This window comes from Puma concolor, chromosome D4, assembly GCF_028749965.1.
Source record: "Puma concolor isolate L17-30 chromosome D4, mPumCon1.1.hap2, whole genome shotgun sequence".
Classification (NCBI taxonomy): domain Eukaryota; kingdom Metazoa; phylum Chordata; class Mammalia; order Carnivora; family Felidae; genus Puma; species Puma concolor.
Window position 1 is genome coordinate 74864090 of NC_141679.1, and position 20306 is coordinate 74884395.

General features: G+C 52.3%; 1 protein-coding gene across 1 annotated transcript; it reads right to left on the minus strand.

The window, feature by feature from the left end:
• Positions 1–724: 724 nt before the first annotated feature.
• Positions 725–14528, minus strand: AMBP (alpha-1-microglobulin/bikunin precursor). Its single transcript, XM_025913090.2, has 10 exons — positions 14298–14528; positions 12909–13051; positions 11126–11202; positions 10179–10295; positions 9611–9712; positions 8805–8851; positions 3266–3347; positions 2041–2208; positions 1546–1719; positions 725–875 (listed from the first exon to the last, which is right to left on the minus strand). Exons 1-10 carry the CDS (start codon positions 14412–14414, stop codon positions 844–846), a joined length of 1059 nt encoding a protein of 352 aa, XP_025768875.1. The 5' UTR covers positions 14415–14528; the 3' UTR covers positions 725–843.
• Positions 14529–20306: the final 5778 nt, after the last annotated feature.

Below are 20306 nucleotides of genomic sequence, written 5' to 3' on the forward strand. Positions count from 1 at the left end.
AGGTCAGGTGTCGGCGTGTCTCTTCTCGGAAGCTCTGGGAGTCATGCTCTGCTAAGTTGGTGACCGAGCCACCCTGGACAGTGTACCTGTCCTCTTCCTCAAGGGAGGACAAGCCAGGCCAGGCCGAGGGCTGCCGGCTGGGGTCCAGTGCCTCGCTGATGGTCCCAGATACAATGCAGAGGTCAGTGAACTCTCTCCTTCCGGGGCAGAGGGCCAGAGTGACGATCCCAGGAGACAGGACCTCCAGGGCCTCGTGGAGCAGCAGCCTGAGGCTCTCTGGCCCCTGGCAGCTTGTGCTGGGGACATGGCTGCGGCCACATGGTTGTGGCGTGGGTGTTGGTGAAGCAAAGGGCAGGGGTTGTTGCTTCAGGCACAGTGGGCCGGTGGCCGTGACCCACCCGGCACCCGGGCAAAGAGGGCACAGTCCCCTCTTCTGAACCCAATACGAACTTCACCCACAAACAAGTCCCCAGAGGTGTTTCTTCTCTCCTTTTCTGGGTTTAAAACAACAGGCCCATTTGATAGTGTTGTGGAGTAAACAGAACTGAGATTTGGGTCTCAATCTGCACAATTTCATGGCCCGAGGACAGTTCTATTACACTTCCAACACGCTTTTCACTTCCGGGGAAAGCTGGGGTAACTCCCGCCTGCCCTGGCTTTGTCTCCCCCCTCTCCCTGCTACCCCTTACGCTTTATCGTGACAATGAACAGTCACGGCGTGGAGTTTCGGGAGTCCACAATTTCATTTTTATTTGAACCCGGGTCACCCGGCCCGGCCTGACGTGGGGCACCGGAACAGACATGGCCCGCACCCTCCCCGCCACCGTGTGGCCTGCGGGCCGATCAGCTGGCGATGGGCAGCAGCTCCTCGTCACCTGTGGACACAGAGAAGCTCGGCAAGTAGGTGTGGGGCTCACCCAGGGCGTCTGTGGATGGGGACGGTCGGGATGGGGACGCCTCACGGAGGAGGGAAGGCAGCTTGGGCTGACTTGGGACCTGAGCTTGAGGCCAGAAACTGCTGCTTGCTTGCTGCATGACCTGGTGTCTCCAAAGCGCATCCCACAGAATGATCTGGTCTTTGGCCTCTTCTCCCAGTGGGGAGACACGGCACAGAAATCAAATGGTTGCTGTTCCCCTGGCATGCCATTACTGTTGTCATCACAGCATGGCCATCAGGACCAGTGACGGCTGCCGTCAGCCGGGTCCTCACCGTCCAGGCACTGTGAAATCCGAGTGGGTACTTTTGTCCCATTTTACAGAAGAAAACAAAATGAGGCTCAAACTGGTACCCGCCCAACGTGGCCAGCCCGAACGTGGCAGCCCCAGAAGCAGAGGCCGTCTCTGCCAGGCTCAGGTCTGGCCTGTGCCTCCCTGGTGCCCCGTCCCAGCTGGGGTAAGGGTTTAGCCCCATTTTACAGACGGGGAACAGGCCCAGAGAGCGGATGGGCCGGTCATCTGGTGGAGTCAAGAACTCACCTCTCCGGACCCCCACTCCCTACCAGGGCTCTCCCGCCTGGACCCAGTAGCACCCACGGGTCCTCCTACCGTTGCCAGGGACACCACAGTACTCCCTGCACTCCTTCTCTGAGTAGAACTTGTTGCCGTTGCCTTGGCAGCCGCCATAGGTGAAGAGGACGCATTTCCCCTGGACGGCATCGAATGCCCAGAGCTGGCTGTAGCCTCGGCAGGGGCCGGTCACTATGGGGAGGTTGCAGGCCGCTGTGGGGAAGGGGGGGCGCGGAGTGTCAGTCCTTCTGCGCAGCTGACCCGGGACACCCGGCAAAGGGCCTGAACCAGGTTGCCCTGCTCGTCCAAAGCACTTGGTTCCTCCGGACTGGGAAGCCGGGACCCATGGAAACCAGTCACTTGCCTGGGGCACCCACATCCAGATGTGCACTTCCTGTGACTTCAGGAAGCTTGCCCCAGAATTCTACCCCTGGAACCTCCTCTCTCTTAGCTCCCTGTTCACCTGGCAGGTGTCTTGTTGGGAGGACAGGGTGTGGGGTGCAGCATGCATGGAGGTGAGGGGCCCGTGCTCACCCACGGTTCGGCAGGTCTGCAGACACTCCTTCTCTGAGGCGAAGTTGTTGCCGTTGCCCAGGCAGCCGCCATATTGGAAGGTCTCACAGGCCATGGATGAGCCATTATAGAAATACCTCGTGACCATCCCCAGGCAAGGGCCTTCTGCGTGGCCCAGCTGGCAGGCATCTGGAGAGGGGCAGAACAGCAGCTCTTACTGAGTGCTTCCTGTGTACCTGTCACCGGGCTGGACGCTTAACATGCACCATCTAGTTTAGTTTTCCCCTCCACACTCACAGGAAGGACTGTCAACTCATTTTTATAGACGAGGAAATTGAGAGGTAAAGGGACCTGCCCAGGATCACAGAGTGCTGAGATTCAAAACCCCATGGGCTCCAAAATCCGTGCCCATTCCACGCCATAACCCAGAGACCCACTGGCCCACCGTCCCGTGTTGGTCTTGTCCATCCAGGGACTCTAATAGCAGGTGACGGTGCACGCGGCGACAGCAGCCGTGCCGGCCTGACCACTCCCCTGAAGTCCCACACCCATGCCTTTTCTCCCACTGCTCCGGAGGACCTTCCTCCATAGACCCCTCCCTGGATACCTGGACACCCCACGAATTCCCCTTCATCCAGGAAGTCCTCCTAGATCCCCTGACTCCTCCCTCCTCTGAGCTCCCCCACCCCCTTAGCTGACCCTGCCTTTTGGGTCCATCAGCTTCTCTGCCTGCCTCCCCTACCAGACCACAAGTTCGGAAAAGGCACGGATTTGTCTGGATGACCCCAGGACCCAGCACAGGGCGGAGCAGGGCTGAGCATTTGCTGAGCAAGCTGGAGGGTGAGTCATTCGTGAACACTGTCCACCACGCAGGGCAACCTCACGTCCTGCTCCAACTTGCTCCCACAGAAGCCCTGATCGTGAGCACAGCAGGCTCTTATCTGCTGCGGAGAGGAGGAAACATAGGCTAGGAGGCCACACAGTGGTACAGACAGGGCCAGAACACGCTTCTCATCATGGAGCGGAGAGTTCCTGAGCCCAGGGGCCACACCTTATGTTCCTCTCTCTCCCCTCACGACCCCTGGCACCACGCAGAGGCCTTGATTTGCCTTTCCTAGTCCCAGTCCTTGACCAACAGACAAATAAGAAAGACTTCGTGGTGGTGAGGGCAGCTTGTGTGTGCCACCCATGGGCCCTTCCTCTCTGCAGTGTGACAGAAGCGGGTGGAAAGGTGAGTGGTCATTACCTTCCTTCTTGCTGAAATCAGTTGCTAGCAGCCTGGCCCCTGATCCTTCCTCTTCCTGGGGCAGCACAGCCCGCCGGGCTCTCTGGGATGGGGAGAAAGAGAAGCTGTTGTGGGGACCTCGCCACTATTGCTCACCTGTACCCCTGGAATATATAAAAACCATTTGCTTTGGGAATCAGGGTACAGACAGAAGCAGAGTTACTACACTGGTTAATGGACTGGTTTTCCCAAAAGTATCAACCTGAATCCCAGAATGGGCATCACAAGATAGGTTTCTAGTCTGAAAGGAAAATCAGAACCATGGAGTAGAACAACACCCCTGTATCCAAATTCTAGTTGAAATGCCCAAAGGAATAAAATAGTGAGGGAAAAAAAAAAAATCATCTGAATTGGAAACCAGGGAAGAGCAGCATTTCCGTGCCAGAAACTTGAAGGTGTTTCTACACGGTGGAGTGTGGGTGTGAATGATTTGCAGGAAGGGCTGACCAGACTATCATTGTCAGTCGCTTGCAAAGGAAAAGCCACCTAGAAGGTATGGAGAAGGGACCCCAGACTGACCCTGATGTTCTTAGCTGTGGTGGTGGGGAGTGGTGGGGACTAAAGAGCAGGGCAGGCTGCCAAAGCTGGCAAAAGGCTAAGTGTAGAGTCCCCTGAGGCAGGATCCCAAGGCCATTAAAAAAGGGATGAGCAGGGAAACTGCCAGCCAGCAGGGATGGGAGAGACTAGAATCTGAAAAAGTAAATCTGTGGTAACTTTCAATGTTCTCCTTTTAAGGCGCAACTAAAGCTATGATCAGGGACTCCCAACTGTCTCTCAAGCTGGTTGCACATAGGCCTTGTTCCTTGGTGAGGATGCAGGAAGAGAGAAAAAATCATGGAACAATTGAAATAATGCAGCTGCTCAGGAGAAATACCTCCATCACACGCAGGATGACAGCAGGAAACAGGAGAAAACTTAAACCATCAATGAATTCATGATGACACTGCGTCAATATCACAGGGGCCAACGGTTATGGAAATGAACAGAATGAAAGAAGGAAGTTACTGGAGATGGGAAGGGTTTTGTTTAATTTAACCATACCGTAGAGATAATAAACTGGCTAAATGATCATAAGAAATACATTCACATAGTAGGAATTCTAGAAGGAGAGGCAATCAATATAGAAATAATAGAAGAAAACTTTTCTGAGTTGAAGAAAGACTTGAGTTGTCCAATTATAAGTTGGGGTCAAAGGGAATGAGGTAAAATTAATGAAGAGCCCCACCTGGACACTTCCTAGAGACAAAGGATAAAGAGCCTAACAGACCGTGTAGTAAACAGCAGCATTAAATAACAGAAACTGCAGAGCAACATCTGAAGTTTATAAGAGAGAAAAGATTCCATACTCATCTAAGCTGTTGACCATGTGATAAACACATTTTCAAACACACAAGGATCCAGTAGTTTGCCACCCATGTGTTTGTTCAGAAAAAATAAAAATAAAAAACTACTTATAGAAATATTCCAGGGCACCTAGCTGGCTCAGTCAGTGGACCATGTGACTCTTAATCTTTGGGTCGTGAGTTCGAGCCCCATGTGGGGTACAGAGAGTACTTAAAAATAAAATCTTAAACCTACAAAAATATTCCCACCAATTGAGAGAGGAATCTAAGTACAAAAAAAAAAAAAAAAAAAAAAAAAGGATGATGCAATAGCAAGAAATTATGATAAACTATAAAGCCAATAAAACAGAGTTGAGATTAAATGGTTGTTACAATGGTCACATAATGTAAATGTTAAAAGTAATTCTCAGAACAAAAGGTGGAGGGGTGCCTCGGTGTCTCAGTCGGTTAAGCATCCGACTTCGGCTCAGGTCATGATCTCACAGCGCGTGAGTTCGAGCCCATGTCAGCCGCTGTGCTGACAGCTCAGAGCCTGGAGCCTGTTTTGGATTCTGTGTCTCCCTCTCTCTCTGCCCCTCCCCCCACTCACAGTCTGTCTGTCTCTACCTCAAGAATCAACATTAAAAAAAAAATTTAACAAAAGGTGGAAAATATAAATGTCAACCTCAGATTACATCCACAAAAACAGACATGTGGGAAGCCTGGAAAGAAGAAATGGAAAGTGTGCTCCATTTTTCTTTTCTGCAAGGGGAGACACCAGTTATGGTTTCATTCTTGACAGTGATGAAGAAATACAGATTCCGTCGAGATGGGGATGAAGATGGCAGATGTAAATTTCCCTCAAAATCGCCTTTTCCAATTCCTAACAGCAAAAAAATGAATTCAGAATATCAATCTCCAAATGTTCATCAGCATGGCTCAGTCAAGGAAAGGGGCATAGTTGAAAGCAAAAAGTAAAACTGTTGATCAAGGAAAGAAATCAAGTATTTTGGAGCTGAACAGGATGGTCAACTCCTAACTCTGCCCTCTAACTCCCAAGTCATTAAATTTCTGATTATTCTCCCTAAGACTCCCGAATCCTGAAGAGAAGGAAATTGAGGGACCTTTTCTTTTTCCTCTTCTGACAGAGAAGTCGTGAAGACGACTTCTGGGAAGTAAAGAGGAAACAGACTAGAGGCCTTCTGTCTCTAAGTGAAGGTTCTGGGACTACACGATCTAATGCACCAGGGGTATTGACATGGGGCAGACAGATGTCACTGCCCTGACCAGGTGGAATGAACCCCACGTAGTTCTTCAAAAGAGAAAGCAAGCAAGGGTATTCCAGCCAAGATGGCAGGCCTTAGGAAAGCTCTTCCACCCCTGCTCCTTCCCACCCTTTCCTTGGACTTCAGAAAAGTCGATGGAACACAAAATACCCAGATCTTAGACTACATTTGGGTAGGAGGGGGCTCAGCTCAATTTTATTGGGGGAAATGACCAAGGAATAAATGAAACCCCCCACCCCACCATATCACAGAAGACGGGCTAAAACTGAGCAGGAACAAGATAAGAAGAAATGGCACAGAGACTATCCAGACCCATTTCCGAGATGAAGGAGTAAATAGGCCGCACTATAGAAAGGGCCCGACTGTGGTGGCTCCTGTCATGAACTGCCTAGACCTCCCCTGAGGAGTGGGCTTACATTCCCAGCCTGAGCTGTCAGCCCCTGTTGGGACTGCCTCAGCTAAGGGGACCCCTCTCACTCAGGGTCATGCTTCCTCCCCCAGGCTGATCCCCAGAACATGATCAAAATCCGGGTATTAAGGCCCCACCCCTTGGCACCATCATGAGACAACTCCAAAGGTCCCCCCCACCCCAGTTCTAGAGCTCCCACAGGGTTGGCTGAGGCATCATGACCACATCACAGCTCTGCTTCTCCTGCCCAGTTCTTCCTTCACACCTGCTCTACAGGCGTTGATCTAGGAAACCCCACCTATGACACCAATGTAGAAGAAAATACAACTCAACAAGCTGAAGGAAATTCTTCAGTGGCCTCAAGCTATAGAATTGCTTAATGAAAACATATATTCATTAAAACAAGACTCAAAGACAAAGTGGTGAATAAAAGACAAAATTCAGAATACAATAAAAGACAAAATTCAGGCCTAGATACAAAAAATTGAGAACGAAGACAACATACATTCAGAGCTAGTGAATAAGTCAGAAATAGCAAGGAACAGAATAGATGCTGCTAAATGGAATGACTGTCCCAGAAGAAAGACGAGTGAGAATCCCGGGAGAAGCCCAGTGAATACAGATGAAAGCAACTGAGAACACCTAGCATGTGTGGAAGACAAAGATGCTCCAGGATGAGAGAACAAGTGTTCCCAAAGTAGCAAAACCCCACAGAAAAAATGCAACCTGTGGATGGGAAGGGCACACTGAATTCCAGGAAATTCTGGCATAGAATTCTCAACACCAAGACATGTCCTTGTTAAGATACTGACTGTGGAGTGTTCTGGCTGACTCGGTCAGTAGAGCATGTGACTCTTGATCTCAGGATCGTTGAGTGCACGCCCCACATTGGGCTTAAAGCTTACTTTAAAAATTTGAAAAAAAAAAAGATACAGAGTTCAAGGATAAAGTTTGTCCTGGCATCTGGGCAGAAGAAACAAATTGCTTACAAGGAGAAGAAACAGCAGGCTGGCCTCAGGCTTTCCCAGAGTGATGATTAGCGCTTGAGAACAACAGAGCAGTGCAGACAACATTCCGAGGGAAAGGAAACATGACCCAAGAATGTGACGCCCAAGCAAAATGCCATTCAAGTATGAAGGAAATGGGCAGACTTTTCTCAAACGGAAGAATTCAAGGATTAAAACACCCATGAACCCGCCTTGTAAACACCACTTGGTGAAGGCACTAATGAAGAGATTGATAGAAATAAGTAACTCAGGAATGGAGACGCTGTGGTTATATTCACCAAGAGTGAGTGTAGAATCCATTCCAGAACTTTTACTAAGTGACTGGGAAAGATGGCGACAGATGCTTATTTGAAGTTCAAAAAGTCCAACCGTGTTGTTTTTTTCTTAATTCAAATAAAACTACAAAGAATGCTTTTTAAAACTCAAAATAGCATCTGCGATATCATCCCATTTAATAACAGTATGCCTGAATCTGTGCATAAATCTGTGCATTCCTTCTATCTGTCCTTCCCTCCACATGTGCACGTGCCGAAATTGCTGGATTAATGTGAATATTGGTAGTTTTGGGTGGTGGCATTTTTTAAAACTCTTACTCTGTAACCTTTTCAGCATGAGTTTAATTCTTTATTTTCATTTATTTATCTTATTTTTATCGTTTTTAATTTTAACGAGCACATGTTGGTTTCCGTAAAATCAATGATAATTTTTCTTTAAAAACACAGAAGCAAACTATGTTAACAGTGTTGATTCTATGTAGGAATAAGGACACTCTTTTCTTACTTTCTTGTATTAAAAAAAAATTTTTGAGACTATGTTTCTAATATATTTATAATATATATTTGTTCAGAAACATAGCCTTGAAAATTTATACATGTATACACGCATGTATATGCACACACACGTTGGTAGAATAAACCTGGATATATAATTTCCAAATAATCACAGAAAAAAAAAAAAACGAAGAAAGCTTAATCAATATGGTAAAGGCAGGAAAATAAAGCAGAAGAGTAAGGAAGCCCAGAACATCAAAAGGCAGAATAGTAGATAGAGCAGTTGATCGAGAAGCTGCCTGCTCTCAGGTTTGCTGGTTTTTTGGAGATCAATTGACTTTGTCTTTTATTTCTTAAGTATTGGGTATCATCATTTCGTTATTGAGTATTTCACTGGCTTTAGGCACTATGCTAAGAATTTTTCCAATATGTCACTGAATTCTAGCCCATGGAAGGTAAGTGTAACTACCCCATTTCACAGATGAGGAAAAGTGAGGTCTGGATAGGGCAGCAACTGGCCCAGATGGCAGATCTGAGATTGAGCCCTGCGGGGGGCGGGGGGAGGGTTCTGACTTCAAGACCCCATGCCTACCACTGCCTTCTCTCAACCTCTCTCAATGACCCCACCCACCACCACAGGGGGACCTAAGCAAGGGCAGCAAAAATCAGGCAGGGTGGGGATGGGGTGGGAAAAAGAGGTGCTCACCGTGAGTGGAGAGGGCTCTGGTTCCTGCTCCCCAGGGACACACTCACCTAGGCCAGGACAGAAGAGAGAGGTGAGTAAGAGGGCCAAGACCCAGAGAGGGCTTTGTTTCTGTCATAATGCTAATGACTGCGTGCCGGGTGGGCACTCAGCTGGGAACTGTCTTGTGCATTAGCCCACTTCATGAATGGCTCCACTCACGTGGCCTGCTGAAGGTCATTCGTTGGAAAAGCGACAAGCTGGTGGCCGCACCATCATCGCCAGCAGCACCATCGAAGAACAGCAATGGCTAACACTTACTGAGCACTTACTAGACACTGGGCACAGCGCTATCGTATTTAAAGGCTTCCTCTCACTGACTTCCCACAGCAACTTATAAGAGAGGCAGTATGATGCCCCATTTTACAGATGAGGAAAATAAGGCTCCGGAAGGTTGGCTAGCCAGAAGCCACACAGCTCAACTTGAATTTCGGTACTCTATCTCGAGCCCATACTCTTGACCCCAATACTGGATTGCCTTCTGTGAGCTACCTGTGGATTCTGGCTATAACCTCAGTTTAACAGGTGGCACGAGGCTGAAGGCTGAATTGGTTCTAGTCTCAGCTCTACCAAGCACATTTGCTGTGTGACCTGGAACAAATCTGGGGGCCCCAGCTACCTTCTCTATAAAGAGGGGAGGGGGACTATAATCCTACGTATCTCAGAGGGTTACAGGAAAGACCCAGGGCCTGGGAAGATGCTCTCTGAGGACCGTGAAGGATGAGGAGGAGACAGAAAGCTGGGGTGGGGCGGGGCAGGGTCGCATTTACCTTTGTCGGCCATCGTGAAGATGGAGTCCTCGGGGATGCCCACACCCAAGGCGACCTCCCTGAACTCCTCCAGCAGGCTTTCTCGAAGCTGTGGCTGTCGCCCTGCAATGGGAAGCAGAGAAGACGCCTCGAACCACAGGTGCCTAGGCTAGCAAGGCCTGGGATTATTTTGCCCAGTGATTGTCATTTAGGAGCTGGAAGCTATCAGCCCAGTGTGATCTCCTCAATACACTTATGGAAAGATTGGCTCCACAAGAAGAAGAGGTGTCCCTCCCAGACTCCCTCCGACCCCAGGTCTCCCAAATCCCCACGTGTGGCTTTTTCTCCTGGTTCTGTTACAGACCCGGAAACTCTGGAATCAAAAACCAAAAGAAAAGGATTCTACCTCAGACGGGAGACTGAGCTCCACCTCCTCCAGGGGGAGTAAATGTTTCCACCTTTCCCACAACTACAGTTTTATCAGAAGGATGGAGCAGAACTCCCGACTCCTCCCCACCCCGCTGTCCCTAAATCACTGGCCTCCTCCCGCCCCCAACTCCTGCGGACTTATCTAGCTCCACGCCGTTACCATAGAGCTTGGCGGTAATGGTGGGCCCATGGTGGTGGCTGAATTTCTTGGTCAGAAGGATGGCGTACTCGTCATAGTTGGTGTGGACCACATAGGACTCCATGGTGATGTTCCATCCTGCATGGGCGATGCAGGAGGCCAAAGGCATCGGTTGTCAGAAGGCTCCTCTAGCCTGAATTCCTTCACCTATTCACCCGTACATCATCTGTTCATCCATCCTTCTATCTATCCATCCATCTCCTCCATATATTTATCATTAATTCATCCACCATCATCCCACCCATCCATCCTTTCCATACGTCAAACCATTTCCTTCCTTCTTTCCTTCCCTTCTACCTCCCTTCCCTTCTCTCCCCCCTTCTTTCCTCCACCCATTAACCCATCGGTTTATCTGTTAGAGGACTGATTAACTCACTTATCTGCCATCCATATATGCGCTCGTTTACCAATCATTTGCTTATTTTCTCATTTCTTTATTCAAACATCCACCTACCCAAACATTCATGGGTTCCACTTCCAGCGCAGTTATTTGACACATAGAGCATAGTCAATAAACATCTGCTGGGTGAATGAATAAATTCACCTCCAGAAGGAATAAATTCCTTCTGTGGCAGCACCATGCACCCTGCACATGGTAGATGTTTAGCATAATTTTTATCAACTGATTGCAGATGGCCACCATGAATGCTGACGAACTCCCGATGTTATCCTCAGAATTCAGTGACACCCCTTTCATTCTGGATGCTCATGAGTGCACGAGAGAGAAGGCGGGAGAAGGGAAAGAGGAGGAATACCTACAGAAAGCCCAGAGGACATCTCAGAAAAATGGGAGGGAAGGCCTTGGGGGCACGGAGAGGTGAGGCAGAAGGAAAAACAGGTTAAGACACCCCAAGGTGTTTTTCAGCAAAGGGGAGACAGCTGCGGAGGATGCCTCCAATTCAACTTACTAGGCTTATGATAGAGGAACTTTCCGTCAGTGTCTGTTTTCTCATAGGCCCCGGAGATCTCCTCGCAGGTGCCTCTCCTGGAGATGCACAAACCAAAAGAAAGGTAACCGCTGGTAGAGACCGTGGTCCCCACACCCACTCTCCTGCGGGGTCCTCTTCACATGTTTTTCTTTTGTAATTTGGAACGTAGCACTTCCAAACATCCTGTTTAATCCTCATGCCAGTCCTAGGAGACCCACTCACATACAAGGGAACAGAGGGACAGAGGAAAAAGGGGCTAATCTTGCCCCTTGGCAAAGCCAGCCCTAAACATCAACTTCCTGAACCAAATCTGCACATCAGACTGACGCATGGGTAGGGGGGAGTGATGAATGAATGCTTTAATTCCTTTATTACTCTGTGTCTCTCTGGCCCCAGGTCCCTCTGTGAAAGGGGGATAATGACACCTCAAATTGCCGCTGTCAGGATCCAATAGGATACTATTAAACAGCTTTGGGGCGCCTGGGTGGCTCAGTCAGTTAAGCACCCGACTTCAGCTCAGGTCGTGATCTGGCGGTTTGTGGGTTCGAGCCCCGCATCAGGCTCTGTGCTGACCGCTCAGAGCCTGGAACCTGCTTTGGATTCTGTGTCTCCCTCTCTCTCTGCCCCTCCCCCATTTGCTCTCTGTCTCCCTCAAAAATAAACATTAAAAAAAACCACAACAGCTTAGAGTAAGCACTATGCACATACTAGCTGTTGTTAACGATGATTGTTATTTATCTTACCAACATTTATCGAGCAGCATCTATACCGAGCCAGGCACTGTGTGACGGGCTGAGGATATACAGGAGGGCAAGATGGACTCTGTCCCCTCATGGACCTCAGGACTGAGCAGGGCCCATGGGCAGACCAGAGGCGGATGCAATCAGTCTGCCAAGTGGGGAGAAGCATGAGGTGCTCCAAGAGCACAAAGGAAGGTGTGTAACCTGAACCTTGGTGGGGGTGGGGGTGAGGGTGGCAGTCAGGGATGGCTTCCTGGAGGAAGTGACCTAGAACCCGAGGCCTAAAGGATCCATAGGAATTAGCCCAGAGAGGTGGGGAGACGTTGAGACGTTTCGCCAGTAGAAGGAACATCAGGTGCAAGAGGGTGGAGGGTTTCAGGAGCTGAAAGTCTACTTGGGTCAGTCACCGAATACCTGGTGAGTCCTGGGAGGGGCCTAGAAGGCCCCATTAATGGAGTTGGACTTTATTCCCAGGGCAATAGGGAGCTATGGAAAAGTTTGAGCAGGTGCGAGTTTTCAAGAGGTCTTTTGTTTGCTGGGTAAATGGTTGGAGATTAGAGGTGGGGAGAAGTGTAGAGACGGGGTGTCGTAGACAGCAAGGAGAGAAGGGCAGGTGGCTTGGCAGCGTGCGGATGGTAAAGAAGGGAGCAGAGGGCAGCTTGGAGGGATTTAGGAGGAGAATGGACAGGGCTTGACGGTGGGTTGAACAGCCTGTGGCAGCAGAGAGAGGAGTCTCAATGCCTCCCTCCCACCCACGTTTCCAGGTTGGGTCCTGGGGGTTGGCAGGGCCCCGACTCAGCTAAGGGACACCGCAGGATCGAGTTGCAAACCAGGCTGCAAAATAGGCATGTGTCAGGGCACTGCGTGGTGGAGGGCAGCGGAGGGCCCTGGAGCTCGGAGGCAAGGTCCCGGCTGGAGGTAGAGACCTTAACTCTCCGGGACAGGGTGGTGACTGAAGCCGGGCCAGGGTGGCAGATGGACCCTGGTCCCCCTCGCCCCTCCCACCCCATCCCCGTTCTCACCGCCAACGAGTGCTGGTCATGCTGATCTCCTTGGCCGTCGCCCCCTCGCCCAGCACCAGCGTGCTCATGGACATCCTGTCCATGAACTTCTTCAGCCACGGGCAGGTGGAGCCCATGGCCACGTGGAACCACTTCCCGTAGATCTAGGAGAGAGCCACAAGCTCCGAGGATCTGGATTCAGACACCTGCTCCCTTCCCTCCTCTCTACGCCAAGGATAAGCTTTAATGTCCTGGAGGCCACGCAGCTTCGAGGACAGATGGGGCCTAACGGTGGCCCCACATTACCACAGCAAGCCTAGGAAGGGGGTGTGTGCACAGGGTCCCACGCTGCTTGGGGGGAAGGCCTTACCCTGCTTAGGCACAGGATCTGTGCTGCTCACGTGGATGAGGCACAAATCCCCGTGGTTGAAGGTCATCGTCAACCACGGCCCCCAGAGCAGCAGTCCGTCTTTCACTCCTCTGGGGACAGGGAGCTCGGTGCCTTGGAGGCAGCCCATAGCTCTGTGTTAGAAATGGTCTCCTTTCCTTGAACTAGTAATTCAGGACAAGCCTGCTGCCCCTTTCTCCCGCCCACAGGGCAAAGGGTGGAAAGAGCCATCACACCCCCGAAGACCCCGGGGAGCCTCCTATGCTTCGCCACCCCAGATGACCCCAGGACCCTGCTCCTCCGGGCCCCTCCACCCACAACCCTTGCTTGTCTCTAGCATAGACAAAATCCACAGCCAGAAGGGTCTGAGAGCCCCTCATACCGATGCAGACACTGAGCCCTGGGTGGGCAAGGTCCTGTTCAAGGTCACCTGGTGACTGGGGACAGAACTGGGGTCAGAGAGTGGTCCTGGGGCTCCCCCACACAGCAGTTAACAGCCGTCCCTCTTAATCCCACCGGCCCGATCTCCGTCCTGTTTCTCTGCTCCCCGTTACCCCTCACGTCTGCCCCGTGCCACCCAGACCTCTGTCCACAGCCAGGTCCGTAAGGGCAGAGGGCCCAGGATGGTAACAGGGGTTGGGGGTGGGGGGAAGGGGCCGAAAGGTGAAGAGCGGGGGGAGGGGAGCAGGAGGTCACGAAAAGCTAAGCCCTGTGAGGGGGCTGCAGGGGTAGCAGACAGCACTTAGCCTTTTCCAGGCTGGGTTATAACTGGAGCATGGATTCCCCTAGCGCCCCCAAGAAGGCAGGTTCACACGTGAGGGCATCTGACTCAGAGATCGTCAGACGAGAGGCCCAACGGAATGGCAGGTGCGTAAAGTTGTAGTTTCGGCGAATCCCGGGCGGTCTGAGCAGGAAGGGCCCTTGGGGACCCAGCCCCCGAGTTTCGGCTTGGGAGACTGGCCCCCCTGCGAGGCCCACCTGCTCAGACACCCCGCCATCGCCGCCTGAGAGGCCAGCCTTACCCTAGAGATGTCGAAGTTCTCTTGCACTTGGATGTCATCGGGCGGCGTCAGCACGGGGCTGGCACTCACCGCCAGGCAGGCAGTCAGCAGCAGAAACAGAGCCCTGAGGCTCCGCATGGTTCTGGGCTCTTCTGCCTCGGTGTCACTCACACGCTCAGTCTGGGGACAGAGAGGCCACCGTCTCTCTGCCTGCAGCAGCTGTGAACTGAGACTGGGGAGGGGGCCTGCAGCCTGTAGGTGACCTTGGTATTTGCCCCGCTCAGCTGGAACCAATCAGGGCCCCAAGGCCAGGTCTGATCGATCCCTTGTAGCGCCCTGCCCCGGGGTCAGTAGTCCCAAGGGGTCAAGGAGGCTGTTTCAGAGGAGGCGTTGACCAAACACAACGTGGCCCAGATGCAGCCCAGGGCGGGGCTCAGGCTCCAGAATGGCTCCCGGAGAGACCTCCCCACCTGCCACAGGGGAAGACGAGCCTCGCCCGCTGGGTCGTTCATCCCACCTGGACCTCACGTCCCCGTGAGCCGGCAGAATGAGCCTGATTGGGCCCCTTCCTCACGTGAGAAACGAGACCCAAGGGGGAAGAAATGACTTCTGTAGCACAGACCGCAGGGAGGTCTAAGGCACAGCCCAGACGAGAACTCAGGCATCGTGTCCCCAGAGTTCCCCATCTGACTCCTGGCTTCCCACAGCCCGAGCAAATAATAGAAGGAATGATGATGACAGCAGCTCCCGCTCCCCGAGAACCTGCTGTGTGCCATCTTTGTTCCAACACTTCATGCACACCGCAGAACTGAGCTCAATCCCCACCGCAGCCCTAGAAAGTAGGTGCTGTTTTTCCCCTTTAAAGTTGGGGGACTTGAGTCTCCAAGAGGGAAGGTGCCTTGCCCAGGGCCTCTCTGCTGGGACGCAGCGCTGCTGGGACAGGAGGCAGCGGCTGGTGGTTGAGAGTGCGGACTCAGGAGGCAGACTGCATCCCTGCTGGCCTTGGGCAAGTGACTTTCCCTCCCAGCGCCTTGGTTTCCTCATCAGTGAACGGAGAGAACAGGTCCTGGCTCAGAGCACGGTTGGGAGGGTGTGGGCATTACACCTGGCAAAGCACTAGGGCAATGTCTGGCACATGGTAAGAGCTGAATGTGTTGATAGCAGGTTGAACACAAGCGTCCCCTGCAAAATTCACGTGCGTCCGGAACCTCAGAACGTGACCTCATTTGCAGACGTGATTAGTTAAGGTGGGGTCGGGCCTTGCATCTAATGACTGGTGTCTTCATAAGAGACATGGGAGGGAGACTCAGACACACAGACACAGAGGGACCCGCCGGGAAGACGGCCGTGTGAAGCTAGGGAGAGGCAAGCAAGGATTCTTTTCTTGAACCTTCAGGAAGAACGTGGCCCCGCTGACAATCAGGTGTCAAGACTTCTAACTTCCAGACTTGTGAGAGATTACACTCCTGTTGTTTTAAGCCACCCAGTTGCGATACTTTGTTCACGGCAGCCTTAGGAAACTATTTAGGGTTCATGAAGCAATTTAAATGAGAGTATTAAAGAACCCAGGTCTGTTTGTCTCCAAAGCTCAGACTCTTGCCAGTGATACTATAGGTCCTCTCCTTGAAGATCTCTTTCCCAGCAGTCAGAGCTGCTGTCCTCACGTCCTCCCTGTTCTTGGCATAGAACATTCCATACTCACCCTAGGCCCCCTGCTACAGCTGGGCATGGCCCCTACAGACAGGGGGTTCCAAAAGCAAGACCCACGCTTGTGTGAGAATCCAGGAATTCTTCCCCGCACAGTAGCACTGACAAATGGTATGTCGTGTCCCTCTGTAAGAGCCACCCACTACCTCTTCTTTGACCAGGATCGGGAACAAGGATGTCTCCCTTCCTAAGCGAGTGTGTTTCCTTTGCTCCATCACTGACAGCTTGGCTACTGATGGCATTTCCTTTTTGCTTTGGCTGCCAGGGAGCTCAAAGCCACGTTCCAAGTTTAGCCACAGCAACCGTCTCAGGTTAGATTTCTGGGACAATTACCTTCCCTCTTGTTCACAAAGTTTCTCGGTCTTTTATGGTTTGGCTAGCGGTGGTGGTAAGAAGGCAGTCTGACTTCAGAGGCAGAGAACTGGGAACCGGAAGCCCTGAGCTTCCGGAACCCAAAGCTTCTTTTCTGCTTTGTGCATGACTTTCCCTCTCTGAAGCCCACTTTCCTCATCTGTAAACTGAAGATAACAGTCCCTGTTCTGTCTGCCAAGAGGTCAAGTGAGGCAGTGTGTGAAAGTGCTCTGTAAACTGCCCTGTATGCGTGATGGGCTCCAGGTGTCTTTTTGGAGAAACCAAGCTGGTATAAAATGAAAAAATAACAGTGACTCGATAGGACTAGAGCCCTCCCCTGAAGGTTGCCCACAGCACCATCACGGCTCATCTGACCTTCCCAGCAGGTCTGCATCAGGGTTGTCGACCCTCCAGGCCCCCCGGGAAGGCTGGGGCACACAAAATCCTTGTCTCTTTTGGAGGGGACTGTTCATTCAGCCACACGGCCTCTCCTGGGGGAGGACGGAGGCCTGGATGTCGATCTCTCCTCCTGCCTCCCGGGATGTTTACCCTCTTGAGATTATTAACCAGAGCAAATAGAGAGAGCAAACTCTTCCAGAGCCCATGTGGACTTTGAGCTGCTTTTTAAAAATTAACCCTGGGCCACAGGATGCAAGGTCGGCAGTGGTCTGGGGGTGCTGACCCCTCTTCCGCCTCTGGCCATCAGGGTAGGAGGGTGGAGGCTCTGGGGCCCCTGCCCTCCTGGGGCCCCAGAGCCCAAGAGTGCACAGGAATTGGCCACCTCCGGAACCAGGGGGACGACCTACCCACGTAGGAGGCCTCAGCGCCTCAGATGTGCCCCATGCAGCAGGAATGGAAGGTCATTTTCAGATGAACACATTGGGGCTCAGGGAAGGAGTGGGACTTGTTCAAGGTCCCCCAGCTTACGGCTGAGCTGGGGGCCACATGGGCCTGACTCTAGTGCTCAGGCTTTCCTCCCATCACTTACTCATTTACTCCTTCATTCACCAGGTCCGCACTCTGTGCCTGGCGCTGGGGGTATGATGCAGCATATGACAGACCTCCCTGTGCTCACTCCCCATGGGGGCGGGGGGAGGGAGGAAAGGATGGGGAGACAGATGGTCCCTGCAGGGATCGGGGAGCAGCGGCCAGGGGAGGGGAGTCTAACCCAGAGAGGGGTTCGCCAGACAAAAGCGCGCAGGGGCCCAAGGAGGGAAGAGGGTGTTCCGGAAAGAGGGACGACGACAGCCAGAGAGGAGGCCAATGGAGAGAAACAGAGATGCGTTTGGAAAGCAAAACACAACCAGCCAACCCACAACCATCAAAACCACGGGGCTGGAGCTTGGGGGGAGAGACAAGTGGGGAGAGCGAGGCCGGGGAGGGGACCGAGGCCCAGCAGGCAGGACTGTGACACCTGGCCGAGGGGTCTGCTTGTCAGTCTGGAGCGTGTGGGGAGTGCCGGCAAGTTTTCAGGAGGGCATGGCCGGTCAGATTTGGAATCGGGGGAGGCCCAGAAAGAAACTCCCTACAAGCTTTTCCAGGAAGAAGGAAGGACCCGATGACTGGACCAACAGGGACATCAGAGACACCGGCTGGGACTCAGACCAGAGGGCGTGGTCAAGGTTTGGGCCTTCTGCTAACAGGGGAAGGAGATGGCAGGGTGACCTTCCTTCCCCACAAGGAGGTATCCAGCCCCAGACCTTTTCCCAGATACCTGACTCTATCCAGTTCCCTTGGACTCAGAGTGTAACCTGTCCATTCATGGTGAAGTTGGAGGTGGGCAGCACCCGGGACCCCAGAACCTGCCATCGGGAGAAAGGATGTTCTCACTGCTCACCTATTTCTAGACTTTGTTATTTCCTCCCCACCAAAGAGCTGGGCCACCTACAGACGAGTCCCAGCCCTTGTGACTTGCTTGGGTGACCGTGGGGCAGTCCTTTCCTTCCTCGGCCCCACCTTCCTCATCTAGACCTGCAAATGGAGATGATACCTCGCTTGACACAGCTGAAATAAGAGCTCAGTGAGGGACATTTGTGAAAGTCCTTCCTACTCCCCAAGTGTACGCACTGGAGGGACCCGTGTCATCACAGGCACTTAGCACAGCGTAAGTGAATTACGTGGCAGGAATTACACTGCTGGAAGGCACGAGTGCCCCGTGTCCACTAGAGGGCAGCAGAGAACTTCCGGAAAGACCACCCTGGTGTGCTCCATAGAGACCAGGAGCCAGAGGCCTAGAGCAAAGGCCCACAGACGTTGCAGAACTAGCTCCAGAACCCGCCTGCCTTGCCCCAAGGCCGCTTAAGCCCCCCTGGGGAGTGTAAAGCGTTCAGCTTCTACCTTGCCCATCCCAGCCTAGCTAATAGAGCTGGATGCTTAGGTGGGGCCCTTTTAGAAACCGGTTCCTGAAAGATTCTCCCAGTGAACCAGCCTGGGTACCACTGCTCTGGACCATAAAGGCTGCTTACATTCCTATGGAGGTAGCAGGCCCCATGCCGAGCGCCTCACGAGCACATCTTAACGAATCCTATTCAGGTTCCATCATTTTACAACAATGGTTGCTGTTTTACAGATAGGGAAACTGAGGCTAAGAGCTCAAGTAAACAGGTGTCAAAGGTCACCCAGCCAACGAGTAGCGATTCAAAGGCAGATCTGTCTCCCTGACACCTACATCACTCTCAGGGCCTCCCAGACCCTGTCCCCTGATAAATAGGACCTTGGGCCATGCTCTTTCAGACCCTTGGAGCAGAGGGGTGGGGTCATCTCCCTTCACTGGACTCCTCACTGCAGGAGTCAGGCCCACGCGAGCCTGCTTCTCCCTTCTCCAGCCAAGAGCATGCTCCGTGCCTGCCACACCAAGACCTGACCCGTCTCCTCCTCCCTGGGGCCTAACAGTATGCTGGCCACTAAGCAGGTGCTCAGTGAACATATGCCGAGGGACTCACTTAAAACTGTGAAGGAGAATGTACGTCAGACCCCAGGAAGGACCACCCAAGTAGAAGGCAGCTGAGGGAGCCTGGAAAATTGGAATCACTACTCCAAGTCCTTAAATAATGGTCAATGAGTGACTGGGAGACACCGTCCAAAAAGCAAAGAGCCTTTGCTCTGTGGTGGCTTTTCCTTGTGTCCCCGATTTTGAATTAGTCTGTGTAGCATGGCCGGGAGGACTCCCAAGCTTCGTTTAGCAGAGTGGTGGTCAAGCAGGTGAACTGTGCTCCCAGACAGACCTGGGTTCCGGTCACGGCTGCGCCCCCTTCCTCCCTGCTCGGTCCTAAGTGACTTCACCTTTCTGGACCTGAGTTTTTCCCTCCGTTAAATGGGGTTGATCAGAGCTCACGGGGTGTGGGAGATTAAATAATAGGGGACACGTGGTGTTCTCGCTCCATGAAGAGAGCGGAGGGAAGGGAGCCCTCGGATGTTGTCAGCCTAGCTTCCTGTTTGTGGAGGAGGTGGGCTTAGCCTGGAGAAGTGGCTCACAAAGTGAGACACTTTGGAGCTGAGTGTCCTTGACGTGCAGGGGACAGTTTGTGGCCCACTGCCCACTGAAGAAAGGGTTTTCCCAAAGGAGTGAACTTCCAAAGACCTGCCCGTGTCCAGGAAGAGGACACAGGCATTTTCCTGCTCTTTGGAGGCTGGTCTTATCTGTCCATTAAAGCAGGACCTCCAGGGACCTGCCCTGACTCCCGGCTGACTGAGCTGATGTCACCCCATGTCCTCAGATGGACTAAAATAGCTCTCTTCCGAAACCTCGAGGCAAGCTGAACTCTGGAAAGTCCCTCTGGCCCTTACTCAATGAAGACGAATGAATCTCTCTCAATTCCCCCCGGGAAGGGGCAACAAGGACTCCTCCCCGGCTCTGGCACTGGGCAACGGTCCTGAATGGCCACCCTCTCCCTACAAGAATCCACGTGAGAAGAATCGGTCACCTTGTGAGAAGGTGGCAGGAGAACGAATATCAACAAGTTCACGAGTCTG

What these genes read in the sequence shown, in the direction of transcription:
- AMBP (XM_025913090.2), bottom strand. Translation starts at nt 14,414, where the DNA reads ATGCGGAGCCTCAGGGCTCTGTTTCTGCTGCTGACTGCCTGCCTGGCG. An exon ending in CATTACCGCCAAGCTCTATG is followed by an intron (nt 9,713 to 10,178) that starts GTAACGGCGTGG and finishes TTCCCATTGCAG; the next exon opens with GGCGACAGCCACAGCTTCGA. An exon ending in CTGTGGTGTCCCTGGCAACG is followed by an intron (nt 876 to 1,545) that starts GTAGGAGGACCC and finishes CTGTGTCCACAG; the next exon opens with GTGACGAGGAGCTGCTGCCC.